Genomic DNA, 27,550 nt, shown 5'->3' with positions numbered 1-27,550 from the left:
TAGGCGAACTTGATGGGGATATCGAGTGATAACAAAACAATAAACTCTTTAGATTGAAGATAATTTTGTGATCCTGAAAAGGACGCTTTTTAGCCTGCATGTGAATCCAACGAGCGAACAAATCGTAATGAATGTATTTTTTTGCCATCGTTCCCTTTTAACGCTCATTCGTTCGTCTCGTTGGACTCGCCCCTCTGGCTGAGTCTGCCGATTTGTCTCTATCCTGTGAGTGTGTACCGCTAGAGTATAAAACACGCGGACCCCAAAAAAATATCTTATTTTCTTTCAAACCGTAAACCCGTGTGGTTGTACGGCATCGGCATCGTGGACGTAACAAAGGAGGACAAGTTAAGGGAAAGGCAAAGTCTCACTCGAACCGTGCAGGTCTCCAGTTCCCTGTTGGTCACATTCACTGATTGCTCCGCAAGGGTAGCTAGGCCGAACGGATTGGTGCCGGAGCACCAGTATACCTAACAGCGATTATAGAGTTTCGGCCGTCGGAGTGCTCGAGTTGGCTTGCAAAGCTGCTCACGACAATCAGAAAACCCGCATCAAGAACAGAGCAGCTTGAGGTTCGGCGCTCATCAAAGCAACAATTAGTTTCAGTGAGTGGCAAAGTGTTTCTCCGGCACGTCGCATTAAATGTAATTTACTGAACAACATGTCACAAGCTGGATGGGAAGAAATTTTCCAACTGTGAAAGCTGTGGCGAGTGGCAAACGCAATAGCTAAACAGAAAGGTTTAACCGAACAAGATGGGAATATCGAGTGATAACAAAAACACAACACCAAAGGTTCTTCTCAGAACCATCAACATATTCATAAAGAGTAAACAGTAAACTAATCCATTTTTCAGGTAGATAGGTAGGTATTCACGTAGGAGAAGAAAATAAAACAATATATTTAAAATATATATTTAACAAAAGCTGTCCCCTTTGTATAGTCCTACGTCACTCCGGTTATGTCCTCGACATTACCCACCCGTCTTTTTTTCACTTTTTCACAAAAATGACTTATTTTTTGAATTCATAACTTTTGAATCACTTAACCGATTCAAATGATCGACATATCAAATTGAAGCCAATGAGCTAGCCTTAATCGGTCATGTAGCTTAAAAGTTATGAATTTTTGTAGTGGCAAAATTGTTTCTATAGGTTAACTTTGAAAATTCATATCTCAAAAAAAATAGCATCGATGAAATCGGGATATGTTATCTGAAAAATCCTCAGCTTTCCAGAAAAAAATATTTAAAAAAACAGCAACTTCCAGTTTAATGACTCAATAAAATCAAAATATTTAGCTCATTAAACAAAATGTTATTTCATGATCTTATTAATTTCCTTTTCACATCCGATCCGTTTGCTTGTGTGTAGGTCAATAAGATAACGGTTAGCATGACTACTGAAATGTTCAAGAAGAGCATTGTGAATATGGTCGTGCAAAACAGCATCCGGCTGATATTTTTGTCACAACCAGCTTTCAAGGCTTCCAACGGGGAAATGGCAAGACTAATAATTGTGGGGAGTTAGAGTCGGCTACCGGTTGTCATGGCCGATCTTTTTTAAAATCACAATCTAGCAAATACGCCGCCACTTTTTTGACGTAGGATTACGTCTTTCGGGAACATATTGGGGTACAAATGGAAAAACGAAAATCGATCACGTCGTGAGAAAATGTCCAATTTCAAACGCTTATTACTCATTCATTTCATGATGGATTGGTGAGATTTTTGCATCAAACGATTCCGGCACTCCATAACAATTTTTCACATTGAATAAAATAGTATTTATCATGTAACTAACTATCGAACAATTGAAAAATCTCAACCCCAATCCAAACAGAGATACCCAGTCCTGTTTGGTCGAAATTGACGTCATTTATTTTCGCGTCCGATTCGTTCGTTCACCGGCAAGCTGCATGGAAATCGAGTAGGAGGCGCCTACTTCACACATACCAAATGATATAAAAGGAAGGAGTATACGTGGATCTCATCCATTCTTACAACGGACGTGGAACGGACAACAACAAGTGGATAGCAGCAGCAGTGGAAGCGGCTTTTCTTAAGGCGAGCATCGAAGTTGAGCGGTCAAAATGTGAGCTGCGCCTCACATAGAGCTTCTATGGCAGCATAAAAAGCGGCAAACAGTAGCAACGATTGCTGAAACCGGTTTAGTACTTGTGGCAACAGCAAGCATCACGAGCGAAGCGTTTCAGGCACGTTCTCTTCGTCAGAAGTACGAGAACGTGTTCTTGGCATCATGAAGGGTATCAAACACGCTACCCGTCGTTCAGCTCGCCGTGGTGGTGTCAACGAAACCCCACGCAAACCGACGCACAGAAGCCGAAGATGCCAAAGCCAAAGAAAGCAGCAACGGCTTTGGAGAAAACTACCGCTGCTAAAAAGTAAACAACTGCCTACATCCGACTAACATGAACATGAACAGAGAAATCAACCAGTCCTTTTCAGGACTATCGATATTGCTTTGAACGAAAGAGTTTAATTTATTGTTTTCCACTAATCATAAAAATGATGTAAAACTATGATCAAAAATATTGTTAAGTTTTGCTTTTTCTTTGACCAGGTGCAATTAACAGGGAACCGTCGTATAACGGCTAGAAATGTCTAAAATTTTCGTTCAATTCATCATGGAACATTCGTTGTTTTTAAGTATTCGATCAATTGAGCGACTATTTGTTGAAAAAGCATCGATGATGAAAAGGGTTATGATATCATACTTTTAAAAGCTATATTAAAACTTCGCTTCGCTTTTTCGCGCCCGATAAGCCAAATATTTGTATCAAGCAAGAGGAATAGGCGCGTAGTTCACACATACCAAATGATATAAAACGAGGAAGCACTCGTAGATATCATTCATTCTCACAATGGATGTGGAACGGACAACAAGTAGCAGCAGCAATAGTGGAAGCAGCTTATATCAAGGCGAGCAACGAAGCTGACTGGTCAATAGGCGAGCTGTGCCTCACATTGAGTTTCTATGGCAGTAGAAGCAGCGGCAAACTACTACTACTACTTACTACTAGTGGCAGCAGCAAGTATCACGAGCGGAGCGTTTCGGGTACGCTCCCTCCGTCAGAAGTGCGAGAACGTGCTTCTTGACATGGTGAAGGTGCAGCAGTGAAATTCAAGACGAGCATCGAATCTGAGCGGTCAACAATTTAGTTGTGTCTCACATCCCGTAAACGGGCATCGGAGCTGAAACAACTTTCTATCACTGATACCGGAAGCTCGATAATAACACTGGTTAAGTGAACAAAAACTATCCAACAACCAAACCAAACGGCCCTTTTCAGGGCCAGCAGATCATTATCAAAGAGTTTAACAATATATTTTTTCAAACATTTCCAAAATCAGCATGCGACAGACAGCCTAACGTAATCCTACGTCAACTATGCGGTCGTGTCGGACACAACCTCCTGTGACTTTTGTGTAAATTAGAACGAAGCAAATCGTCATTCAGCGATTAAAGCAATAATTCATGTGATGCCCTTGATTCATTTTAATCTTAAAAACAAAGTTCAGCTGTCATATATTTACCTTGTGATTTCAACAACCTGTGTATTCTAATTACCTTGACTGTAAACTTCAAAGCATCGTAAATACTTATTGTCATTCGTATCAATATTGTCAGAGAAGAAACACGCGGATTAAATTAAAGGTTATAGAAAAGTATTCAGAGTGGTTTTTGTTTTCCCGAAATAATAAGTTCCCTCGGTCATAACATTTAATCTGGCGACGAGGATGTTAGAAAATAAAAATAGTGCACCAGCGGGAAACGGTGCGAAACAAAATTGTCGGAATCCTGCTGCTTCTGCTGCTGCTTTGGCTGCGCCGCTGGCGATGCAATCAAACTTCACCATCGAACCATTCGATCGCTACCGCATGAAGTGGTCTCGATGGGTGGAGCGTTTGGAAGGTGTTTTTCTGCTGTTTCGTGTTCCGGATGATATGAAACGTCTGATGCTGCTCCACTATATGGGTGGAGAGAGCTACGACATCATTTCCGACAAGCTGGCTCCCATTAAACCACAGACCAGAACGTACGACGAGATCGTGCAGCTGTTGGAAACGCATTTTAACCCGCGCCCACTCGAAATCTTGGAAAATTTCCGCTTCAAATGCTGGAACCAATGCGACGAACGAGCGGACGAGTCGATTGATGATTACCTAATTGCGCTACGTAAATTGGCAATTACTTGCAATTTCGGCGAATACTTAAATACTGCTTTGAGAAATCAATTCGTTTTCGGCCTGAAAGATCGAGGAATTCAGGCGCGGCTGTTGGAAGTGCATGATCTTACACTAGATAAAGCTCGTGAAATGGCTATGGAAATGTCGGCGCGGGGAGGACAGGAGATCCAGTCCCTTATTAAGGCAGAGATGAATTTGGTAGAACACCCAGGAAACAAGAATGCTAAATGAAAGGGTACATCTGCTGCGGCCGCTGCGAACCACTCCAACCAAAATGGAGATTCGAAACATGATTCGAAAAAGACTGCATGCTACCGGTGCGGAAGCACAAATCATTTCGCAAATGAGTGCGCTCATGTGAAGACAGTCTGCAATTTTTGCCGCCTGACAGGTCACATAGAGAAAGTGTGAAGAAGAACAAGAGTAACTCTCACCAAGTAGAAGAAGGTGTGGAAGAATGTGAACAAATGGAAGAGCAAGTTTACGCTGACGAAGTTTGTGGCTTGTACGACACGAAGAGCCGAGTAGATAAATTCTGGGTTGTGCTTTCGATGAATGATTCGAGTGTAAAGTTTGAGGTTGACAGCGGTTCACCTGTTACAATAATGTGTGTTGCGTGTGTAAACCCGAACCTAGTTGTGGATGAACATCCTCTGCCCACAATTGAAGAACTGTTCGCGAATGTGGCAGGAGCCGAGAAATTTACAAAGATAGATTTGTCTCAGGCTTATCTGCAGCTAGAAGTGGATCCGAAGCAACAAGAAATCCTGACGCTGAATACACATTTGGGCCTGTATAAGCCGACACGCCTGATGTACGGCGTCAGCTCGGCGCCTGCCATTTGGCAACGTTTGATGGAAGAAGTATTGAATGGGATAGAAGGTGTGACAGTGTTCTTGGACGATATACGCGTAACGGGTCCGAATGACAAAATATATTTGCAACGACTCGAAGAAGTGCTAAAACGTTTGAGCAAATACGGTATGCGAATGAACTTGAACAAGTGCCAGTTCTTTGCGGACCAAATTGAGTACTGTGGTTACATAATTGATCGTCACGGTATACATAAAGTACAAAAGAAGATCGAAGCGGTGCAAAATATGCCCACACCCGAGAACAAAGAGCAAGTGCGATCATTCGTGGGCTTAGTGAATTACTACGAACGTTTTCTCCCGCATCTCAGCACGCTAATTTACCCACTGAATCGGTTGTTGCGCAATGATGTGGCGTTCCAATGGTCAAGGTCTTGCGAAGATGCGTTTCGGAAAGTGAAAGAAGAAATGCAAGCTGACAGTTTACTGGTGCATTACAATCCTGAGTTGCCATTGGTGTTGGCGACTGATGCATCACAGTATGGAGTCGGAGCTGTCCTCAGTCACATTTTCCCGGATGGGTCAGAGCGACCTATCCAATATGCGTCACAGACTTTGAACGAGACCCAACGTAAGTACAAGCAAATAGATCGTAAGGCGTACGCCATAATATTTGGGATACGAAGATTCCATCAGTATCTGTACGGTCGCAAGTTCGTTCTTTACACGGACAACGAACCTGTCAAGCAGATCTTCTCGGAAACGAAAGGTTTACCAACCATGGCAGCTTTGAGGATGCAGCACTATGCTACATTCTTGCAATCTTTCGATTACAAAATTAAGTTTCGGCCCACTAAACAGCATTACAATGCTGATGCGTTCTCTCGATTGCCGATCAGCGTGAAGACTCCAGAGAACGTTATTGAAGAGGTTGATGTTTTGGAGATCAGCAATATCGAGACTTTGCCTTGCTAAGGACTTGGCCAAAGTAACTGCAGCTGATACATCGGTCAAGGTATTGGTTGAAGGACTGAAAAATGGAAAAATCGTTGATGCAAAGGATAGGTTTGGTATCGATAAAAGTGAATTTGCGTTGCAGCAAGGATGCATAATGCGAGGAATTCGAATGTACGTTCCTCCCGAATTACGGTTAAAGGTACTCAACGAATTGCATTCCACACACTTTGGAAGTACTCGTCTTAAGTCGCTTGCTAGAGGTTATGTGTGGTGGGAGCGAATTGACAGAGATATCGAGGAGTTGGTCAAGAATTGTGCGTCTTGCCAAGTCACGCGTCCGAATCCAGTAAAGGCACCCTTGCATTGCTCTGAACCTCCAACTCACCCTTTCGAAAGAGTACATGTTGACTTTGCGGGGCCGTTCATGGGAAAATATTTTATCAAAAAAAAAATATTTTTAACTCATATAGAGAGTTTTTCGCTGCCTATGGGATACCTTGCGTGTTGGTTAGCGATCATGGCGTGCAGTTCACCTCAGGTGAATTTCAGAAATTTCTTAAGCTGAACGGTATCTTCCATAAAATGGGTGCGCCGTACCATCCTGCGACGAATGGTCAAGTAGAGAGATTCGTCCACACGTTCAAGAACAAAGTGAAAGCTCTACGCTGCGAAAAATCAGGAATGCACTGTGAACTATGCAATATTTTATTGAGTTACCGGAAGACTATCCACCCAACAACAGGCAAGTACCCCTCAATGATGATTTTTAATCGCCAAATTCGTTCTCGTCTCGATCTAATGTTGCCTGATTCTTCGAACGCTGAGAAAGTAGATCACAACGTCAGATCTATTCCCGAGGGAGGAAGAGTCGCTGCCCGTGACTTCTTGGATCAGGAGAAATGGAAATATGGCCGCGTACTGGAGAAGCTGGGAAAGTTACACTATCGTGTACAGTTGGACGATAATCGTATCTGTTAGCGTCACATCGACCAACTGCGTGAAGTGGGACCAAACTTACAAACCGAAGCAGTATATCTGAGGTGCCGATTCTACGAAACGAAACTCCATCGGCTGAAGCTGGTACGAACGCTCCGAGTGGCATTGCTGTACAGAACGCACCGGACATACCCAAATCTATCAGCAGGCCTGCTGCTGTTCCTTCGAGTTCCATAGTTGGACCGGATGCTGTGTCGGCTCCAGAGCCGCAGCAATCTACAATTGATCGAACGAACCCAGTTGGACCAGAATGTGGACCAAGTATGACTTCGAACCAGCAAACGCCGAGAAGATCAACCCGAATGATAAAACCACCGAAGAAATTGAATCTGTAACATTTTGAATAAATAAGGGGGGAAGAAATGTCATATATTTACCTTGTGATTTCAACAACCTGTGTATTCTAATTACCTCGACTGTAAACTTCAAAGCATCGTAAATACTTATTGTCATTCGTATCAATATTGTCAGAGAAGAAACACGCGGATTAAATTAAAGGTTATAGAAAAGTATTCAGAGTGGTTTTTGTTTTCCCGAAATAATAAGTTCCCTCGGTCATAACATCAGCATTTATTGGAACGACGCAACGCATCAATGTGAGTGTCTATATGAAAACGCACATTTTCGAAGTGGACCGTCAACGTGACTTAACGCTCTACGCGGCGTTCCAAGCTCAGCTATACCTAACACCAATAAAATATAAAGTGTGTCACACATACAACGTAACGTCAACCTGAAGAAACATAATTAGAGACTATTTTCGAAGTTATTTTCATAGAAGGCGCGAACATTGAAACCCATTATACTGAATCGGTGCAAACACAGCAATTCACCCTCTCGATTGTTTGAGCAATACAGGAAAAAAATATATTCGTACAAAGCACGTTGCACGTCATAACCAAACGGATCATCTTTCAACGAAAACTAAGAACGTTTCTTTTTTCTCACATTTTACCCCTTATTAAATGACATGTCAATCAATTTTAAGTGTCTAACCGTCCTTTCTCGATTATTTCAGAACAAAAGCCAATATAATAAATTTAATAAAACCTCTCTCAATAACAGAGTTGTGTTAAAATCGCATATCTCCGGGTATCAGCGAACCAACACGAGGATCCGATGGTCCTGGGACAGAAAGTGGAGCTTGCGTACTATTGGCATTCAATGTTCCGAATACCAGAACACCTTGTTGTCTATAAATATAGAAATAAAGTGTGAACAATTAAAAACTACTTTCAATCTGTTGCATACCCAAATAAAAATGAAAAAGCGTTGAATAGGACTAGTATTATTAGCAATCGCGAGACATTTTCACACCACGTCATGATTGCTTCCTAAATATGACTGAACTGCCTATTTCAAATTCCGCATCATTGCTTTTATACATTGTGAGTCGGTTGTTCAGGTCGTGTTCATTGCGCGTTACACCGTGTAATTGCCTGTCAAGAATGTGTTCATATCATGGCTACAAAAACTATAAATGGATCATGCATTGTGTTACTCAATAGTACACTTTTTCGCGTTTTTCAATTATTAGGTTGGGGGAGAAGAACTTTATTATTTTTACGTAAACTTCAAAACTACATTCAACATAGCTAGGATGATTTGATTTAGGTCAATTATAAACCGTCACATTCCGGCGATTTCATCCGCCTGGCTTGCATTTTAGCCATTATCAAGGAAAACTATAAAATGTATTGAATTTTCGAGATTTTTTTGGGATTTCTTTTTTCTCAACCTAATATCCCCATATGAATGAAGATCATGGAGTGACTTAAATTAACAAATAGTTCATCTCTAATAAACGGAGCGCACAGTCCAATGCTGGATTCGTAATTCGTAAAAAATGGTAAAAATATATTTCGCACTAATGGAATGGTAGCAATAAAAACGATGCATATGGATGTTTTGCGATATTTTTTTACATAAAAAAAATTAGAAATTTGTAACATTTTGGCTCTTCTCGTTGTCCCTACCGGTTCCGATGCGAACATCATTTTTATGGGGTTGCTGTCCGGCATTCTAATAACATGTCTTGTCCAACGCAATCGTACGGCTTTGGCGACTTTCTGAATACTGGGTTCACCGTAGAGTTTTGTACCAATTCGTGGTTCATCCTCCTTCTCCATACTCCGTTTTCCTGTACGTGATAATCCATAACTACTTGTACTTATTTCATGTAAATCTCCGAATGTTCCAAACACGTCTATCTCTATTGACAGATTAAAATCCACTCACTTGTTTATCTTTCACCACCAGAGCTACACAAATGTTATAACAAAGCTTTTTTCTAGTTACCAACTTCAACAGTGACAACAGTGAGACGATTATCGTCTGTGATTTTGTTTCATTTGTTCAAGGTACAATTAAACAAAATGCATTCTGAAACAAAGAGTAGTCTCTATCATGAAAATCCTTCATTGTTATTTTAAAATCATGAGTCACAATCTTTTTTCGGAGTTCTCGTTCTGACTTCATTATCCGTTTCATTGCTTCTAGAATCAGCGAAGAATTATCCATCATTTGCGACTATGAGACAGAGTATGTATGAACCCATGATGTTTCCGCTTCAAATGTAGTTGCATGTTCAAATATCCATAGGATTCCAGATATTTAGCAATACATTCCGCCACTTTTCATAGTTTGTTATCCTTGAGTGCAGGGCAGTTCTCATTCCCGCGGCACCAACTAATCAATCCTAGACTAAAAACAAGACTAGACAATACTCCATTCTCTGGTTATTTTTCTTATTATTATTTGTGAAATTATCACCCCTCAATATATACAATTTTCAAATTTCTGTAGCATGATGCAGCATGAGCTCCAACAAGTTCCAACTGAAGTTGTTCTAATATGTTCTCTTGTCATCACATAGAGTTGTTTCCGCAGTCATAACGTACAGGATCAATTTTCAGCCATATAACTGTTCTCAATGCTTTCAAAATTTTCTATTATCCGCTTCGAACTTATCAATATACCGCCACCGATCATTTCTTCCTAATCTCCAGCTGCATTCAATACAAAAAAAAAATGATGGGTCTGGGCCTAGGGGCACGGACGGGATCTTGACTTAGGACTGTGATTGTGTGTAGTAATTGTATCTGAATTCATTGCTCAAAATCTATATTTTTTGATACACTAAATGAAAGCCCTGAAAAATATGCGTGAATATAACTATTCGAACATCTAAATCAGCAGCCAGTTAAATTCTTAATTTGCATTTTTTACATGGCAAACAACATGCTCAATATAATGACGAATTGGTTGGACAACAACCTGAACTTCAGTCTAATAAAATCTCTATCGACATTTAACCTTTTAGGCCAGGATCTCGTCAAATCTTTGGCGAGAATAGAGTGAAACCATCCAATATCATCTTCAAGACCATTCCTAGATCATCCCTCCATTGATTCTGCCAACTGAATAATGCCTACTATCGACAAAACGAGAATAATTCATAATACGCATCTAATCACATTGTGAGCTAACGCCGAATTGTAGGCAAAAAGATTGCTCGTTGCGTTGTGGGGGAAAACGAGTGGCAAGTAAAATCAAAATAACATACCCATGTTAATGGTCAAATTGTTAACTTTTTTACTATATTCACTTTTCATGTCTGAAGCAAAAAATTTACTGTCTAATGGTATACACAACATATGTAGCAATAACGATTTTTAGTAATATGCGTTTGAAAACTCTTAATAAATCGTTACATTTTTCATAGAGTTACCCCCTATATAGAAAACAAAGACTATATCAAAATGCATAATTATTTTTACAAAAACAAACGTGTTGGAAAATCGTGTATTAGGGCTTGTTAGCGTTTATTTCATTCACCACGAACTCTCCCTAGCCAAACAACCTGTTTGCAATCGTCTTTGCTCACTCCGTGTTAGCATTGTGAACACGCCTTCAATCGCACACCATGATATAAGCCTTGGGTATAACTTGATTCGAATAATACAAATGCAATGAATGTGGCTGAACTTACCCGACCCGACTTTACCCGACGCAATACGGTAAGTTAAAAACTACATGTACACAGAAAAACTGGTCTTGGGCTTAGCCCGACTCAACTGCCTCAAATGCTATGATAGAGCCTTGAGCTGAACTCGGTAATCAACTATTCGGTGTTCTTGTCAGTGTGTTCAGCTAATGGGCACGTATACTCTGTCAAAATAACAATAGCCACGAAAGCTGAAAATATGAGAGAGAGAGAGAAAAACGTTTACTTATGTCAGTTAAAATTATCTACCAGCAGAATAAAGACGTGTTCTCACCATCGCTAGTGTATTGCTTTTTCATGTTTCCCACGCGGTTTGTTCCTCGGCGGTTGTTTGTTGTCTGCTTTGGCCGTTATCTTTCCACTCTTCAGTAACATCGAACGGTTGCTTTTCAGGACCTGGGCCCTGTTGCATAATCGAAATTTCATTAATAATATTAGTCTTGTTACTTGTAACTCGTAGATTCCTGTTGCATAATGAATCTAGAAATACAAGTCTACAAGTCTAACATTACAAGTTATTTACACTAATATTATTAGTGTTACATTTTACATATCAAAAGTTAATGTTGCATAAACAAAATACAACAGCAAATTATAAGTTTCGACTTGTACTTTTTTCTGCAACTTCAAATGGACCCGTAATTTAATTTACAAGTTCGTTTTTTTAAATGATGTTTTTTTGTTTGAATTTTTCGAGTACGGGAATATACTGTTTCAACGTTTTAGATGATTCGAGTAACGAAAAAAGTTTTCATAAACAAAACAAAACTCTACAGTGAAATAATATGCACCGAAAATAAATATAACTTTTTATCATAAAGCTATTTTTTTACAGCGTTTCGGATGACTCCCTGCGAAATTTTGCGAGTAATTGGCCATTATACTTATGACAGACATACAACTGTACTAGAGCTGTACTTCGAAAATGTATGTCTGTCACCATGTACAGCGCTAGAACCATGCAAGCAACTCGGTACAATCGCTCATACAATACGGTACAATGTACAACCAAAGTATGTCTGTCATGGTACGATGGTACCTGTACAACGCTGTACACGTACAACGCTAGTACAGCTGTATGTCTGTCCATGATATTACATCGAGCTTTCAAGTCACGGCAACAATTGAGTAAAACCCTACATTGGCTCGGCCAAGGAATTCAATGCAATAATACTGGGCTATTTCAGGGAACTCACATATCAACAGTGGAAAAAACTATAATATCCATAAACAAACTTTGACTTTGACAGATAATTGATGCGCTACTACTACTACTACTACTACTCTGATCTTAAATACTTTCCTGAGACCCGCTCGCGCAACGTACCTGTATTGTTCAGTTTTTATTATATTCTAACGATTTTCAATCGTTTACACTTGGTATTTTGATAACAACTATGAACAATGCTGTTAGCCATTTTGCTAAGTAAAACAATAAATATGGCGAATGACAGGGCGATGAACGATATTCGCTGAAATTCATATAGGTAAGCGTAACTAATAGTACTTGTTTGCCAATTTTTTAAATATTTATAGTTTTGCAAGCATACACAACTATAATTTATCAGAAGAAATAATGTAGCTAGTATGAAATATGTACAGTATTTTATGTCAAGTGGGCGGAATTATGCACTGGATGGTATAAGGGAGCTTCACGGCACTACTAAATTGAAAGTGAACATTTCCATCAGTGTACAAACGGCAGGGCGTTTATGTCAAAACAACGCAAAAGTTAAAAAGAGGACGATAAAATGAAAAATTATCAAAATATGAGTAAGTGACAGAACCATTGCTGTGCTTTTCAGTGCATTTTGGAACTAAATTTAATAAAATAAAGGATGACGATAGCAATTTGGGTGCGCTGAAGTCAGACTTCCGTAGTGGACAATCTCTGTGGAACGCGATGAACAACTTGAAAGCACCGTCCCTTCACTCATTACTCGATTCGGACCACGGTTCGAACGATAGCCTTCTGGCGGAATCGTTACAACTGGATATAGAGGAGGTACTTTGGTGACGAGTGTAATCATCGTTTGGGTTTAAATTTGTTTTCCAACGTGTTATTTTCTCAGCTCGACGATGAAGAGTACTCGATTCCGGCAATTGATCATCTACCTACGCTGGAAAGTGTGCTGAGCGAAATCGATAGTGACCTGGATAGTGCATCGGCTCTTGGGAGATGTGCGGTGGAAAATGGATCTACCGCGTCCGGTATGACGAACGGTCGCGGCACAGAAATGGGTTCAACCCCTACCCCTTCGGTAGCTGGTAGCGATTTCATGCGGCTGGAATCGATTTTACGCCATGTGGTGCTCCAGGGTGTGACAGCACAGGTAACCTCGGCGGTTGATAGGGTGGACGCGGGATTGGCGACTTCGTGTACGGTTTCACAGATGATTGCCGTGGGCACATCGCATGGTCACATCTTGGCGTTCGATTGTACGCAAACTTTGAAATGGTGCTGCCAGGATGGTGTGGCTCAGGGTGCGGTTTCAGCGCTAGCTTTCAACGATGATAACACAAGGCTGCTGGCGGGATTCGCCAGGGGAGGAATATTGATGCTTGATACGTTTACCGGTGATGTGATCCGAACGCTGAACGAAGTTATTACTCCGAACACTGGCGTACTGCACTTGAAGTGGAGCAATCGACCAGCACTGGCCCTATGTTCGGATTCCGGGGGATCGGTGTGGAGTTTGAGTTTTACCAGACGACTGGGAATTCGCGGATGCGATTCCCGTTGTCTTTTCAGTGGAGCACGGGGAGAGGTTTGCACGATAGAACCACTTTTGCTGGGAGACGAAGAACATCCACTGAAGAATTATACACTCGTTGCACTGGCCACATTGAGTAAGTTTTTTGTGGTTATGATTCGTCCTAGACTGAGAGTTATTAAATTCCATCCAATGGCGGGCTACCCAAACTGTTTGCCATTGCTGAGTTGGCAGATGGTGCTGATACAAGCATCTGACTCTTCGCGTAGTATTGATCCGGTTCTCGCTGCGGCTCGTGGCGCCGATTTATTCTTCCATCAGATAAGCTACAGCAGTGGACGGATTTCGTTGATCTTTCTAAGGCACATTCAACTTGAGTATAATTTACTGGCATTGCACTGGTTGGGTCCGAAAACGATTGCCTGTTTGGACACGCTGGAAGTGTTGCATCTGTCAGATGTGCGAACCAACAAAGAGCTGGAGTCAATCGATTTGTCCAACGTTGGATTGATGTACAATTCGGCTCAGTTTAAGGCGCTGGCTACGGGCGGGAATGTATCCCCGGCACTGGCTCTGGCAGGGAGTTCCGCCTGTTATAACACTGTAGTTTCCCACGGTAATCAGCTTTACTTGTTGGCCGGTAAAGGTTTACACGGCGTTAGTGCGAGAGCTTGGAGCGATCGCATATCGTATCTATGTTCGATGCAGCGATGGGATGAAGCGATTGAGCTGGCGGTGGAAGGTTACAGGGCGGCGTCCGGAAGACATCGGAGACTGGCGGTGGCCAAGGAACGGATTTTGAGAATGTTCGATGAGTATTTGAACGCTACCAGGAAGACTCCCGAGGTGTGTCTGGAGCCGATGATAGCGTGTTTGGTTGAGATCAATGAAAAGTAAGTATAATTCGGGGAATTGACGAATTTCATGCCAACAAAACTGGTCATTGGCAGATTACAGTGAAACGCTTTGAGTTTAAGGACATTGGATTTAAGTAATTAAGTAACTTTGCATACTTGAAATTTTCGAGAAAGAACTACTTTTTGAAAAGAGCTATTTTTTTCTTATTTTTTACAAAAAAAGACGGGTGGGTAATGTCGGGGACATAACCGGAGTGACGTAGGAGTATACAAAGGGGACAGCTTTTGTTAAATATATATTTTAAATATATTGTTTTATTTTCTTCTCCTACGTGAATACCTACCTATCTACCTGAAAAATGGATAAGTTTACTTTTTACTCTTTATGAATATGTTGATGGTTCTGAAAAGAACCTTTGGTGTTGTGTTTTTGTTATCACTCGATATTCCCATCTTGTTCGGTTAAACCTTCCTGTTTAGCTATTGCGTTTGCCACTCGCCACAGCTTTCACAGTTGGAAAATTTCTTCCCATCCAGCTTGTGACATGTTGTTCAGTAAATTACATTTAATGCGACGTGCCGGAGAAACACTTTGCCACTCACTGAAACTAATTGTTGCCTTGATGAGCGCCGAACCGAAGCTGCTCTGTTCTTAATGCGGGTTTTCTGATTGTCGTGAGCAGCTTTGCAAGCTAACTCGAGCACTCCGACAGCCGAAACTCTATAATCGCTGTTAGGTATACTGGTGCTCCGGCACCAATCCGTTCGGCCTAGTTACCCTTGCGGAGCAATCAGTGAATGCGACCAACAGGGAACTGGAGACCTGCACGGTTCGAGTGAGACTTTGCCTTTTCCTTAACTTGTCCTCCTTTGTTACGTCCACGATGCCGATGCCGTACAACCACACGGGTATACGGTTTGAAAGAAAATAAGATATTTTGTTGGGGTCCGCGTGTTTTATTCTCTAGCGGTACACACTCACAGGATAGAGACAAATCGGCAGACTCAGCCAGAGGGGCGAGTCCAACGAGACGAACGAATGAGCGTTAAAAGGGAGCGATGGCAAAAAAATACATTCATTACGATTTGTTCGCTCGTTGGATTCACATGCAGGCTAAAAAGGGTCCTTTTCAGGATCACAAAATTATCTTCAATCTAAAGAGTTTATTGTTTTGTTATTACTTGATACCCCCGTCTTGTTCGGCTAAACCTTTCTGTTTAGCGATTGCATTTGCCACTCGCCACAGCTTTCACAGTTGGAAAATTTCTTCCCATCCAGCTTGTGACATATTTTACAGTAAATTACATTCAATGGCACGTCGCATTACCACCACTCAGTATCGGATTGGAGGTAATTTTAACCTGTAATTGATCATTTGCGATGACAGTGGTACAGTGTCGACTTTCAATGTGGGGTCATAATTTGGATCTCTATGTTTACAAAAATGTCCAACTAAATAAGTCGCATTACATGTCCGTCCAATTAGCTAAATGTCGAACTAATTGTAGATTACTGTACTTTAAATCTGGAAACAATTTAAGAATTGGTGAAAATTGAATAATCAGGAAAGTCCCTAACTATCAATAAGCTCAGAACAACTGCCAAATTCACATACTCATCAAATCCTGGCAAACAAATTATGAAAACATCAATTTGTGTTTTATTATTATTTTGGATAATGTTTTAGAAAGCATTGAACTTTATTTCCTAAACTCTTTTTTGGAAGGTTTAATGGCCCTGAAAAGCGCCTTGTTTTATGGAATGGTTCCAATTTAGAAAACTTAGTACTCGTGGTTTTGAAAAAAACCATTTCGAACGCCCTCGATGCCGCCTTGTTCTGGATTTGCCGCCAAAGCAGTTTGTATAAAGAACAAACTTTTTTGTTCTGCTACCTGATGCCGTTTTGCGATTGCGTTTGCCACTCGCCATTCGCTGCAACTGCCTGTTGTCTTGATGCCCGCCGAACCGAATGTGTTCTGTTCCGAATGCAGGTTTTCTTATCGTCGCGAGCACCTAAGCCAGCTAACTCGATCACTCCGGCGGCCGAAACTATATAACGCCGGCTAGGTGGACTGGTACACAGGTACTAACGCGCTCGACCTAGCAACCTTTTCCGGTGCAATTGGCGGATACACCTACGGGAAATTGCAGACCACCACGGTTCGAGCGGGATTTTGCCTTTCCCTTCTCTTTTCCTCCTTTGTTGAGTACACGATGCCGATGCCGTACAACCACACGGGTTTACGGTTTGAAAGAAAATAAGATATTTTTTTGGGGTCCGCGTGTTTTATACTCTAGCGGTACACACTCACAGGATAGAGACAAATCGGCAGACTCAGCCAAAGGGGCGGGTCCAACGAGACGAACGAATGAGCGTTAAAAGGGAGCGATGGCAAAAAAATACATTCATTACGATTTGTTCGCTCGTTGGATTCACATACAGACTAAAAAGGGTCCTTTTCAGGATCACAAAAAGTCTAAAGAGTTTATTGTTTTGTTATCACTCGATATCCCCATCTTGTTCGGCTAAACCTTCCTGTTTAGCGATTTGTTGTCACTCGCCACAGCTTTCACAGTTGGAAAATTTCTTCCCATCCAGCTTGTGACATATTTTACAGTAAATTACATTCAATGGCACGTCGCATTACCACCACTCAGTGCCGGATTGGAGGTAATTTTAACCTGTAATTGAACATTTGCGATGACAGTGGTACAGTGTCGACTTTCAATGTGGGGTCATAATTTGGATCTCTATGTTTACAAAAATGTCCAACTAAATAAGTCGCATTACATGTCCGTCCAATTAGCTAAATGTCGAACTAATTGTAGATTACTGTACTTTAAATCTGGAAACAATTTAAGAATTGGTGAAAATTGAATAATCAGGAAAGTCCCCAACTATCAATAAGCTCAGAACAACTGCCAAATTCACATACTCATCAGATCCTGGCAAACAAATTATGAAAACATCAATTTGTGTTTTATTATTATTTTGGATAATGTTTTAGAAAGCATTGAAGTTTATTTCCTAAACTATTTTTTGGAAGGTTTAATGGCCCTGAAAAGCGCCTTGTTTTATGGAATGGTTCCAATTTAGAAAACTTAGTACTCGTGGTTTTGAAAAACACCATTTCGAACGCCCTCGAAGCCGCCTTGTTCTGGATTTGCCACCAAAGCAGTTTGTATAAAGAACAAACTTTTTTGTTCTGCTACCTGATGCCGTTTTGCGATTGCGTTTGCCACTCGCCACTCGCTGCAACTGCCTGTTGTCTTGATGTCCACCGAACCGAATGTGTTCTGTTCCGAATGCATGTTTTCTTATCGTCGCGAGCAGCTTTGCCAGCTAACTCGATCACTTCGGCGGCCGAAGCTATATAACGCCGGCTAGGTGGACTGGTGCACCTAGCTACCTAGCTACCCTTGCGGGGAACTCCAGATCAACACGAGCGGGAACTCCAGATCAAGGTTCGAGCGGGATTTTGCCTTTCCCTTCACTTTTCCTCCTTTGCCATATCCAACCATGGCTGCTTGTGTTGGTTTGTTGATGTGAGGTGATGCGAAACGATGTGGTGTACGGTTCGGATGAGAATGATCGTTACGGCAGCGGAGAGGGGATTTTTAAGCTGACTGGCTGGCTCGAGAATTACGCATGTGTGAGACTGCGACCAATGTTTCCCTCATTTTTTTCTTTTTCCTTTCCAATCGTGCTTCATTCTATTTCGCTGCTGCTCTGGTTGCCCGTTTTGGTCGGTACGATTTGAGGAGCACAAAATGGACCAATCAAAAATGGGCACATAGTGTATTTGGACAATGCTTGATATTTCACAATTATTCAATTATTTATCTCAAGAAAAATGAAATGTTATTCGTTATGATAGATGCGTAGATATATTTCCTATCAATTGATGCAAAAACCTTTGCGATCTATTGAGAAATGCTCGAGTTATAAGCGTTCCAAATCTTGCATTTTTTCCTACTTGTTCAGTGCCTAGATTTCCATTTCACCCCCTATATCTTCCGGTTAGACGTAGTCCTACGTCAAAATATAACTTAAAAACTATAACACCTGCAAAATTTTGGTCAAAGGATGAAATGTAAGAAATTGTTTAAGTTTCCATAAAAAAATACATTTTTTTTAATTACACAGGAAAAAAATTAAATTAAAGTCATTTTTTCTCAAAAATGTATTTTTTTAAATTCTCAAAAAAAAATATATGAATAGCACTTCCAATTCCAAACAAATCATTCAAACATCGAAAGATGAACACTTTTACAGGGAAAAAGTTTTTCTAACGATTTTCTCATGTTTTCTTTGAAAATAATACAACTAATTCCAATTTTGTTCTTATTCAATACACTATTCGAACATTTTTTAGATATTATCAGAAAATGAACTGTTGTTGAAGACGCCAATTTTCTATCTTTTATAGCTTCTTGAATATATGACATTTTTGTATGGAGACTCCTAAAAACTCCTGGTAACATTTTTGTGTCAATCAAAAAACAAAAAAAGTTTTATGTACATATATTTCTTGTTTTTTTAAATATAAAAGAAGAATTTAGTTTTTGATTCATGCTCGTAAAATCAGAAAATACCTTTCTCATTCAAAAACATTATATATATATATTCGGATTCTTTCGGGAGGTGATAGAGCAGCGGTACTGAACGATTTTTTCGGAGGAGCCACCAACAAGTGTGAATCAAAAAGTTCTTTATTACTTCTGAAAAGTAGTAATGGTTAATGGTGTATGGTTTTGTAGAAGCAGTTGAAGATGGATGATTCGTAGTTCATTCTTGTTCTCGCGGGAACAATACGCTGATGCAAAAAAGTTTTTACACCATTTATTGCCGGCTCCATTGTTTACCCATCGCGAACTCAAACATTGATACACGCATACACGCATACATGATACATGAGAGAGAGAGAACGTAAATAGAATACCAGGTATATTACATCGCCTGTCGGATGGACTTATAAAACTTGCCCTGCATTTCCCCGCAAAACTTTTTTAATGAAAGTGTTCATCAAAGTGTCTTTTATCACTCAGCACATGAGTTTTTCACCCGAATTCCCCCCTTTTGGATTTTTTCTCAATATTAACCCGAAATCAGCCATTCCATGCCAAACCGATATAGTGGTTCTCAGATTTTGGTGAAAAGTGATAGTTTTGTTCTTTATCGCAAAACATTAGACCCATATTTTCTTATTTTGTCAGTAGGGTGAGCATAGGGTGGTAGGGTGGATGTCCGAATAATCAACTTTTTCCTCTTATTTTCAATAATGACTTTTTTCAAAAATTCATAACTTTTGAATAACTAAACCGATTCAGATGATTGACATATTAAATTAAAGCCTGGTCTTTTTTAAAAAACACTGCACCTGCAGAAAATGCGAAATCTGTTCTAGTTATTATTGATTGTATTCGTTTTTATTGTTTTCATAGTTTCGGGACCAAGGGCGCTGTATTTCTTCATATTTTTTCTGAAAAGCTGAGGAATATATGTTGAAACCAGGGAGGCTTTTTTTTTCGTTTTTGAGTTATGGTTCGAAAAATCAATTTTTTCCTCTTTTTTTGGGTAAGGTTAAACCGAGTTGAAAATGAACTCTGCGTATCCGAAAACATATATTTTGATACCAAACACGATAAATTTTAGATTTTCCAAAACAATCCTCAGAACGTGACAGTTCAGTATAGTTGTATTGGTAAACCCGAGTGCGAACCCGTGAAACACCTCAAGGCTGGTTTAGAGTTCCCGTGAACGTGAACAATTTCACAACGATTTCCACCGTGGAATCGAGATGTTGGTGAACTCACCATAGTTCACCGACTTCGATGAACGTGAACGTGAAAACAATGGTGAATATAGACATCAAAATATATATGAATATCAGGGTACGTTTAGGTAAAGGTAACTGGACTCGAAGTGTGTAACGACACGATTCACTTATACACTCTCAACTATGACATCTTAGCTTTGACGGAAAGCAGCGATCGCAAAGCAATTCATAACAAGTGTTATTTTAGTGCGAATATTACGTGCTCTGCTACTTTTTTTTTTCTGAAAATACGTCAATAATACGTGAGATAGAGGAGTTAGTGAACCATTAAAGTCGAAATAACGGAACTAGTACCCAGGATGTGTTGTTGTTTCTGTGCTGCTTTTTGAAACTGGTATTATTACGGCGGCTCGACTGCGAAGGAATGTATATAAAATATTTCCATTTTCAGACAACTCTATGGCTCGATGTGTGGCACCCGGATGCGTGAGCGTTCGACCATTGATACCTGGGCTCGAGTCCAACTCGAAGTTTGAAAACACATCCCACAAATTACCATTTCATCGATTCCCGAGGAATGTGACCATCCGGAAGAAATGGCTTCGATTCTTCGGACAGAACCTAAGCAGCAATACTAGAAAATATGTAAATTAGCTTGTTTTACTTCAGTCCAGATTGTTTTATGCATAACGATGGTTTGGAAGTACAACATCGTCGAAAACTGATACCAACAGATGAATTTGAACAAATCCAAATTATACATATAGTACACAAAACAGATTATTTTTAGCTGTTCCTAGTGTCAAAAAGGCAAACGACTATCATGCCTCGGGTAATCAAAACCGAATGGCTCGCCGAATGATCTTGATTGACATCAACCACGAGTTGAACCAAGAGCTTCAGGAAGCTAAAATCCGAATTGCCGTCCACAATTTCCTCTAGGTTTTGATTAGAAAGAAAATCTAAATAGAATATCTTTACGCTGCAATGAATAAATATATACATACACTCCTGACATTCTTCCAAAAATGGAAGTAAAGGTGACGAACCAGCCGAAATGTGTTGATGAAAGTCACTATAATATAGAAAAAAAAACATTCTATTCACCACAATTTTTTAGTTGTTTTTTTTGCAATGTGGTTCACCGTGAAATGCTCGTACTATTCCACCACCTGTTCCTGTTCACGTTCACGGGAACTCTAATTCGGCCTTCAATATGAACCCAACAGCTTTCGGGTTGAACCTAGTGCGAAACCAGGTTGAAACTGAGTGAATAAAAAACGTGTTCACAGCAGTTAGGCTGGAACTGGCGTTGAAACTGAACAAAAACGAATTCGCTATTAACAATATCATCGAACTCTCCTCGGCATCCAAGAAGCTCACGCATAAGCATTTGTAGTTGGACTTGACCATTCGAATAATATTTCGGTCCATGAGCTGTAACAAGGCGATGAAATTTTTTTTCGATTTTCAGTACATTACCCCTCCCCTCAGAAGGCGCCAGACAATTTCTGGCTAGGACACTGCAACATACAAATAAATCAGTGCAAATCATAGTTATTTTAAGTTTTTTTTTTAAGAAATATATTATTTTTTTTTTTTTTAAGAAATTTTCTTTTAATTTTTTTATGTTTCGATTATCCGGAATGTAAATAAAATCAACATTGCAGGTAATCGAGTCCGATCTGTATTTACAAACAACTCACCCATACATTGGAAGAAAATCACTGCTACAGGGAAAAAGTTTCCCTAACAATAAATTTGACTCGTAATGTTTGACTCGTTGCATTTTAGTGTGTGAATCATCGCAATCGCGGCATATTCTGCCATTTTTTTTTCTATTCAGCATCACGTCAAGAACATGTCAAAGAATTTACACACACAAATCGTGATGCTCCATTTACGTCCCGAGTACCATCAGGACCAGGGATGGTAAAAAATCACATTCAACGATCAATGAATAAGTATATCTCTCTAGTCGAATGTTTTTAAATCACCCCCAGCAGGCGATGCTCTTTTATCCTTCATATGTACACAGAGAGAATACTTGGAACGGTGAGCTACCAAGATCTCAAAAAAACAATATGAAAGCGGAATCCCCACTGCTAGCACTCTCGAAGCATTACTTCTACTACTCAAGTTTTATCGTGAGTGCAAGCCACAAACGATTAATCCCATCCCATAGAGCGGATGATGAGTTCTTGATCGGAAAGTGTAACAAGAGACGATCAACTGAAATCTTACGACACTCATCGAGGGATTTTTAATTCTCTATTGCACTGACCGCAGTGAGTGGCTGACTCAGTATCGTGTCGATTTTATTTTGCTGTCGTCTCCCGCCCGATAAACAGCAGACGGGTAAACGATGCAATTGATTAATTTCATTACCAGCAGATTTGGGCGAATAGCATCCCGCTCAAAATCGTTTTTTAGATTCCAATAATTCAGAACATTCACATTTCTCTCCAAATAATTTTTCCAATAGTAATTCAATTAGTGACTTCACGAAACACCTTTCGAATTCGATTGAATTTCAGACCCTTTTTTATTTTGTAGATAAAACGGATCACATATTTGATTAATTCAATTCTGTGTGGTTACGTTCTTCGCTGCGAATAAATGTAATGAATTAGTATGGACGTATGTTAGTCATATATCGTGGACTTCCGACATATGTGGCAGTAGATTTATCGAATGACTAATGTTTTTTTATATCCCTTCAAACTTGTTGCATCTCTCAAGTGTTGGAACAATAGGTATCGCAGCAAATGATTATCAACATCATACCTCATCATCAAACGGTATGCGAAGAATTTCAGTGAACTGACGGCATTGGAATATATGCTTTGTGAGGACCACACAATTATTATCAGAGCGAATAAACGTTCGTCTGGAAGTCATGAACATCAATTCAATGTGCCCAAGATAAATTTATCCTTTGAAGGTCATGAACCTTTCTAAAGATGATCAGATGGAATATATTCCAATGTCGTCTGGAATAACCTGTCCAACACCTTAAGATCGTAATATTGTTTTGGCTATTATTCTGATGTTTCATAACACGGCACTCTATTGATTATTCGCCGAAAATGAATAAAAAATATCCTTGAATTTAGCCTACGGTTTTAGTAGCAGTGCAATATGGTGAGCCAGTCTCAGCTTTTTTTTTGAATGAATCAATAGTAAAACAAAACGTCAAAAAATTTCTCACCTTTGTGATAGCAGATAATCATTATCCATTTGAGTTGTATGAGTATTCCCCCCCACAAATTGTGGATAGTCTATCTGCATACAAATTATGTAGAGTTCCACAATCCAAAAAAATTATGAGCAAATATTTACGTGCTTACACAAAAAAAACATGTTCACATATTTGCGCTAATTTATGTTTTTTTATTAATTCAAGGTAATCAAGGTCTTTTCTAGCCACCAGTTTACTCGGGCCCGAAAAAAGAGGTCTGTATTTGGGCTGGCGGAAAAATATATCTCGCAAGACCACGTGTTCGATGTCGTAATAGCCTTGGCTAATAACGCATTTACATTAACTCATAAAATTAGTGATTTGAGGGGGATTATAGTTTGTAGTCTCTTGTAGATTAATTTAAACACCATCTGAGAAATCCTCTGTGAAACATAAAACATTAAAGTCGTCCTATCTGCTGTAGCGCATTTTTTATTTTACCCAGTTTCATCGAAGTAAACGCGCTCGGAAAAGAAAATTGAACGCCCGGACGAGAGAGCGAGAATCGTAAAGCGTACGTCATAGAGACACTCATTCCCATGGAGCAAATTCTTGTTAGGAGTTGAAAACAAAACGAGGAAGGAGAGTAACTAGTTTCAGTCTAGCAATGCTTTGGTCAACTCAGAGTTACCAAGAGAAAATCATTTGGTTATGATGGGTGAGGATTAATAGTTAGTCGCAGTTTGCACAGATTGCGATCTGTGCAGTTTGCGATTAATCGTAAATCACATCATGCTCCCTTGTTTTCCATCCTTGATCAGGACCGAGCAAAGACGCTTATAGCGGCGTCAATTCGCTTAGAGGAGCTGTTTCCAGAGTTTTTGTGGCTTTTCTTGGAGACTGGCAATATCAATGCTCATCCCACCATACCCTAGACAGTTTCCCTTTACCAGTGCAAGCCAGAAAAACGATCTATGACGATAGAATTTCTGACCCGAACGGGAATCGAGCCCGAAGCCCCCATCTTGGCAAGCGCAACGCTTACCACTAGGCCATGGGGACCACAAGTTCATTGGTTAATAAGATCTAAAAAATCTGTCGAATATACTATATAGCTATCTTGACTATTAACAAAACTAGGATTAGTTGTAATTTTTTTAAAGGAAACATGAGTTTCCGTTAGAAAAACTTTTTTCCTGTAAAAGTGCCCATCGTCTGATGGATGAATTGATGGAAAGGAAATTGTAATATTTTTTTGAGAATTTAAAAAATTGTTTTCAAGAAAAATGAATTTCAATTTTGCAAAATAATTTTTTTTTCAGCGTAATTTAAAAATGAGTTGGCATGAAATTCGTCAATTGCAATTTTATCCGTTTATTGAGAGTTAAACTCTATTACAGAAATCTCCTCTGGCAAGAACTGTACGATCGTCTTCCCAACACGGACCACTATTTAACTATCATTGCAAGACATATCGAATGTGATGATCTGAATTCGATTGCCCCGTCGGTGGCTCAGATTCTGTGTGATTATCTCTGGCAGAAGGGACACATCGCACGGCTCGAAGATCTTATACTGAAGTTGGACTGGCAGTGTCTGGATTTGCACCAGGTGCTGACGATTTCCAGGAAGGAAAAGCTCTACCGAGCCCAGATGTATCTGAACACGAAGGCATTGGGCGATTACACGGTTTCATTGACGGATTTGATCCCCCTCATCTGTGGCGGCAGTGACAATAATACCCACCTAGGGAACTGTCTTCTAGTGTATATATCAAGTTGCCTCGCTGGTCGGGGCTATCCTTCGGGAGACATCGCTCTGGAAATGATTGCCACCGTTAAGCACGAAGTTTTGCGCTGTCTAACAGTTACCCACTCGAAGCAGGCACCCGAAGGCGAGCTTCCGTATCCGTATCTGCGAACGCTGCTCGAGTTCGACACGAGGGAAACATTGAACGTGGTGTCGCTTGCCTTCCAGGAGAAAGAATTCAACGGCGAACTGGGACTGTCGCAGAGACAACGAATAATCAACATACTGTTGGAGATCCTTACTCCGGAGAATGCCAGTTGGTCGCAGGTGGGATGCTTGTTGCATTTTATTGCCCAGCAGATTTCCTCCCGTCAGCTTCCGGAAAACGATTTGCTGATCGAAAGGATTATAAATTATCTGACGAGGCAAAGCGAAGAGCTGGCGACATCGGACGTATCGCTGAGAGAACATTCCGAGCGGGAACAGACCTGGCTAGAGCTGCTGCGTTCCAACTGCCTTAATCACATTCCGAGTGAGGAACTGCTGAAGGTTTCCCGCCAAAGCCGGTGCTATCGGGTAACGGAATTTATTCTAGAACAGCTTGGACGATACGAAGAATGTTTTGAATGTTACCTTCTAGATGATTTCCGACACGTAGAATTGTTTAGCTATATTACACAGTACTCGGATGACGAACGGAGACAGGTTTTCCCGCTGCTTCTGGAGAACTTTGAGCGCATTTTAGAGATCAACTGCGAGCAAACGACACGGATAGTGACGGATCATTTTATGCGCCACATGAACCAATTTCTCGCACAGTTAGAGAGCTCACCGGAAGTGCTGTTCATCTTCTTGCGGCAACTGTTGAAGCAGTCCGTCCAATTGGAAACACGCGATTGTGAGAAATATCTTGAGCTTCTTTGCCATTATCAACCGGAGGACGTTATCGAATTCCTCAAATCGAACGACTCGTATCGTTTGGATTTTGCTCTCGTCACCGTAAAAGAGCACGGGATGAGCGCTGCTCTGATCTATCTATACGAGAAGCAAGGAGACTTCCAATCAGCCTTTATCGTTGCGGTGGACGCATTGAATGATGCACAAGAAAGTGACGCAGAGGTGTGTGCTCTGCAGGTTTCCGGTCTCTGCGCACGTGCCTCCTCGGTACTGTCCGAAGCGGAACGCGAAGATCTTTGGTTTTCTCTGTTGAAAATCGTCCTGGCCCGATCGGATCTAACCCAAATCACGAAAAACATTCTCCACTCAGCAAGCGAATTTGTTGATCTGACAAAACTCGTCCAGCTGGTGCTAACGTCCGGCACGAAAACTGGCAATTTTGGAGACATCAAGCACGTGCTGATCGGTATGCTTTCGAATTCCGCATACGAAACCGTTCTCCTGGAAACTACATCCCGTGTTCTCGGCCATGATCTCCACTCGGTGCTCGCCAAGGAGCGACGGGTGGCGCGAAAAGGACTCTGCGTAAAATCCATCAAATGTACCATCTGCAGATCGAAGCTGTACAACGTCGCAAAAGATTCGATAATGATTTTCGGCAACTGTGGCCATGCACTGCACAAGACATGTGCCACCCGCTTCTGTACGATGGCAATGAGCTCACAGTCGTCGGCTGAACCGGCCACGAACATAACCAAATTAAGATGTCCCCGCTGCGATACGGTGATAAGTGAGCAGCGATCGGTTCAAACGTCCGATTGTCGAGTGGAACTCGGATTGACTAGAGCCCGCAGTGAGGAGGGAAGTGATCCTAGCTTGCTGAAGCTTAGTGCGCCTCCCCGCATCGGACTGTGAACCATTCATTGCCAGTATCCTTTTTGTTTGCTACGCAGTCAATCGTCACTACCAAGCGCACCTTCACGGCCCCCGAATGGTAAGTTCTTTTTCAGAAGTGCCCTATTTCGTATTAACTTCAATAACTTTCGCTCTAATCGGGTTGCATAATAGTTTAGATTGTTTTAAACTGTCTTTTTCAATGTAGCAAACCTCAATTACCATAGGGTATTCTGTAAAACGAACCGAAAAGTTGATTTGACTAAATATAATGTTTATGAAATACTACTTTACTGTACAAGTGTCTATTGAAAAAAACTGTATACATATACTGTTCCATATGTAAGTCATCAATACTTGTAGCAATTTTATTATAAAGACTAGCCAAATGTCAAAGAAAATTATGAGAACCGTGTAGCATTAGTTGAAAAAAAAACAAACTGGACAAATAGATACTGTCGTCCCCGGAGATGTTACGAGTAAAAGCTAGATGACA

General features: G+C 40.6%; 1 protein-coding gene and 1 long non-coding RNA gene across 2 annotated transcripts; both read left to right on the top strand.

Annotated features, from left to right (window-relative positions):
• The first annotated feature begins 7,435 nt into the window (after nucleotides 1-7,435).
• Nucleotides 7,436-8,204, top strand: LOC129770572 (uncharacterized). Its single transcript, XR_008742142.1, has 2 exons — nucleotides 7,436-7,571; nucleotides 7,994-8,204. It is a non-coding gene; the product is annotated as an uncharacterized LOC129770572 (long non-coding RNA).
• Nucleotides 8,205-12,673: 4,469 nt separating this feature from the next.
• On the top strand, nucleotides 12,674-27,523 carry LOC129768876 (vacuolar protein sorting-associated protein 8 homolog). Its single transcript, XM_055770814.1, has 4 exons — nucleotides 12,674-12,754; nucleotides 12,819-12,986; nucleotides 13,054-14,588; nucleotides 24,915-27,523. The coding sequence occupies exons 2-4, from the start codon at nucleotides 12,885-12,887 to the stop codon at nucleotides 27,073-27,075; spliced, it is 3,798 nt and encodes a 1,265-aa protein (XP_055626789.1). The 5' UTR covers nucleotides 12,674-12,754; nucleotides 12,819-12,884; the 3' UTR covers nucleotides 27,076-27,523.
• The last annotated feature ends 27 nt before the right edge of the window (nucleotides 27,524-27,550 follow it).

The sequence above is a fragment of the Toxorhynchites rutilus genome, chromosome 2 (assembly GCF_029784135.1).
Source record: "Toxorhynchites rutilus septentrionalis strain SRP chromosome 2, ASM2978413v1, whole genome shotgun sequence".
Lineage (NCBI taxonomy): Eukaryota > Metazoa > Arthropoda > Insecta > Diptera > Culicidae > Toxorhynchites > Toxorhynchites rutilus.
Note: the sequence above shows the minus strand (reverse complement) of the source record. Positions and strands in the feature narration are given on the sequence as shown.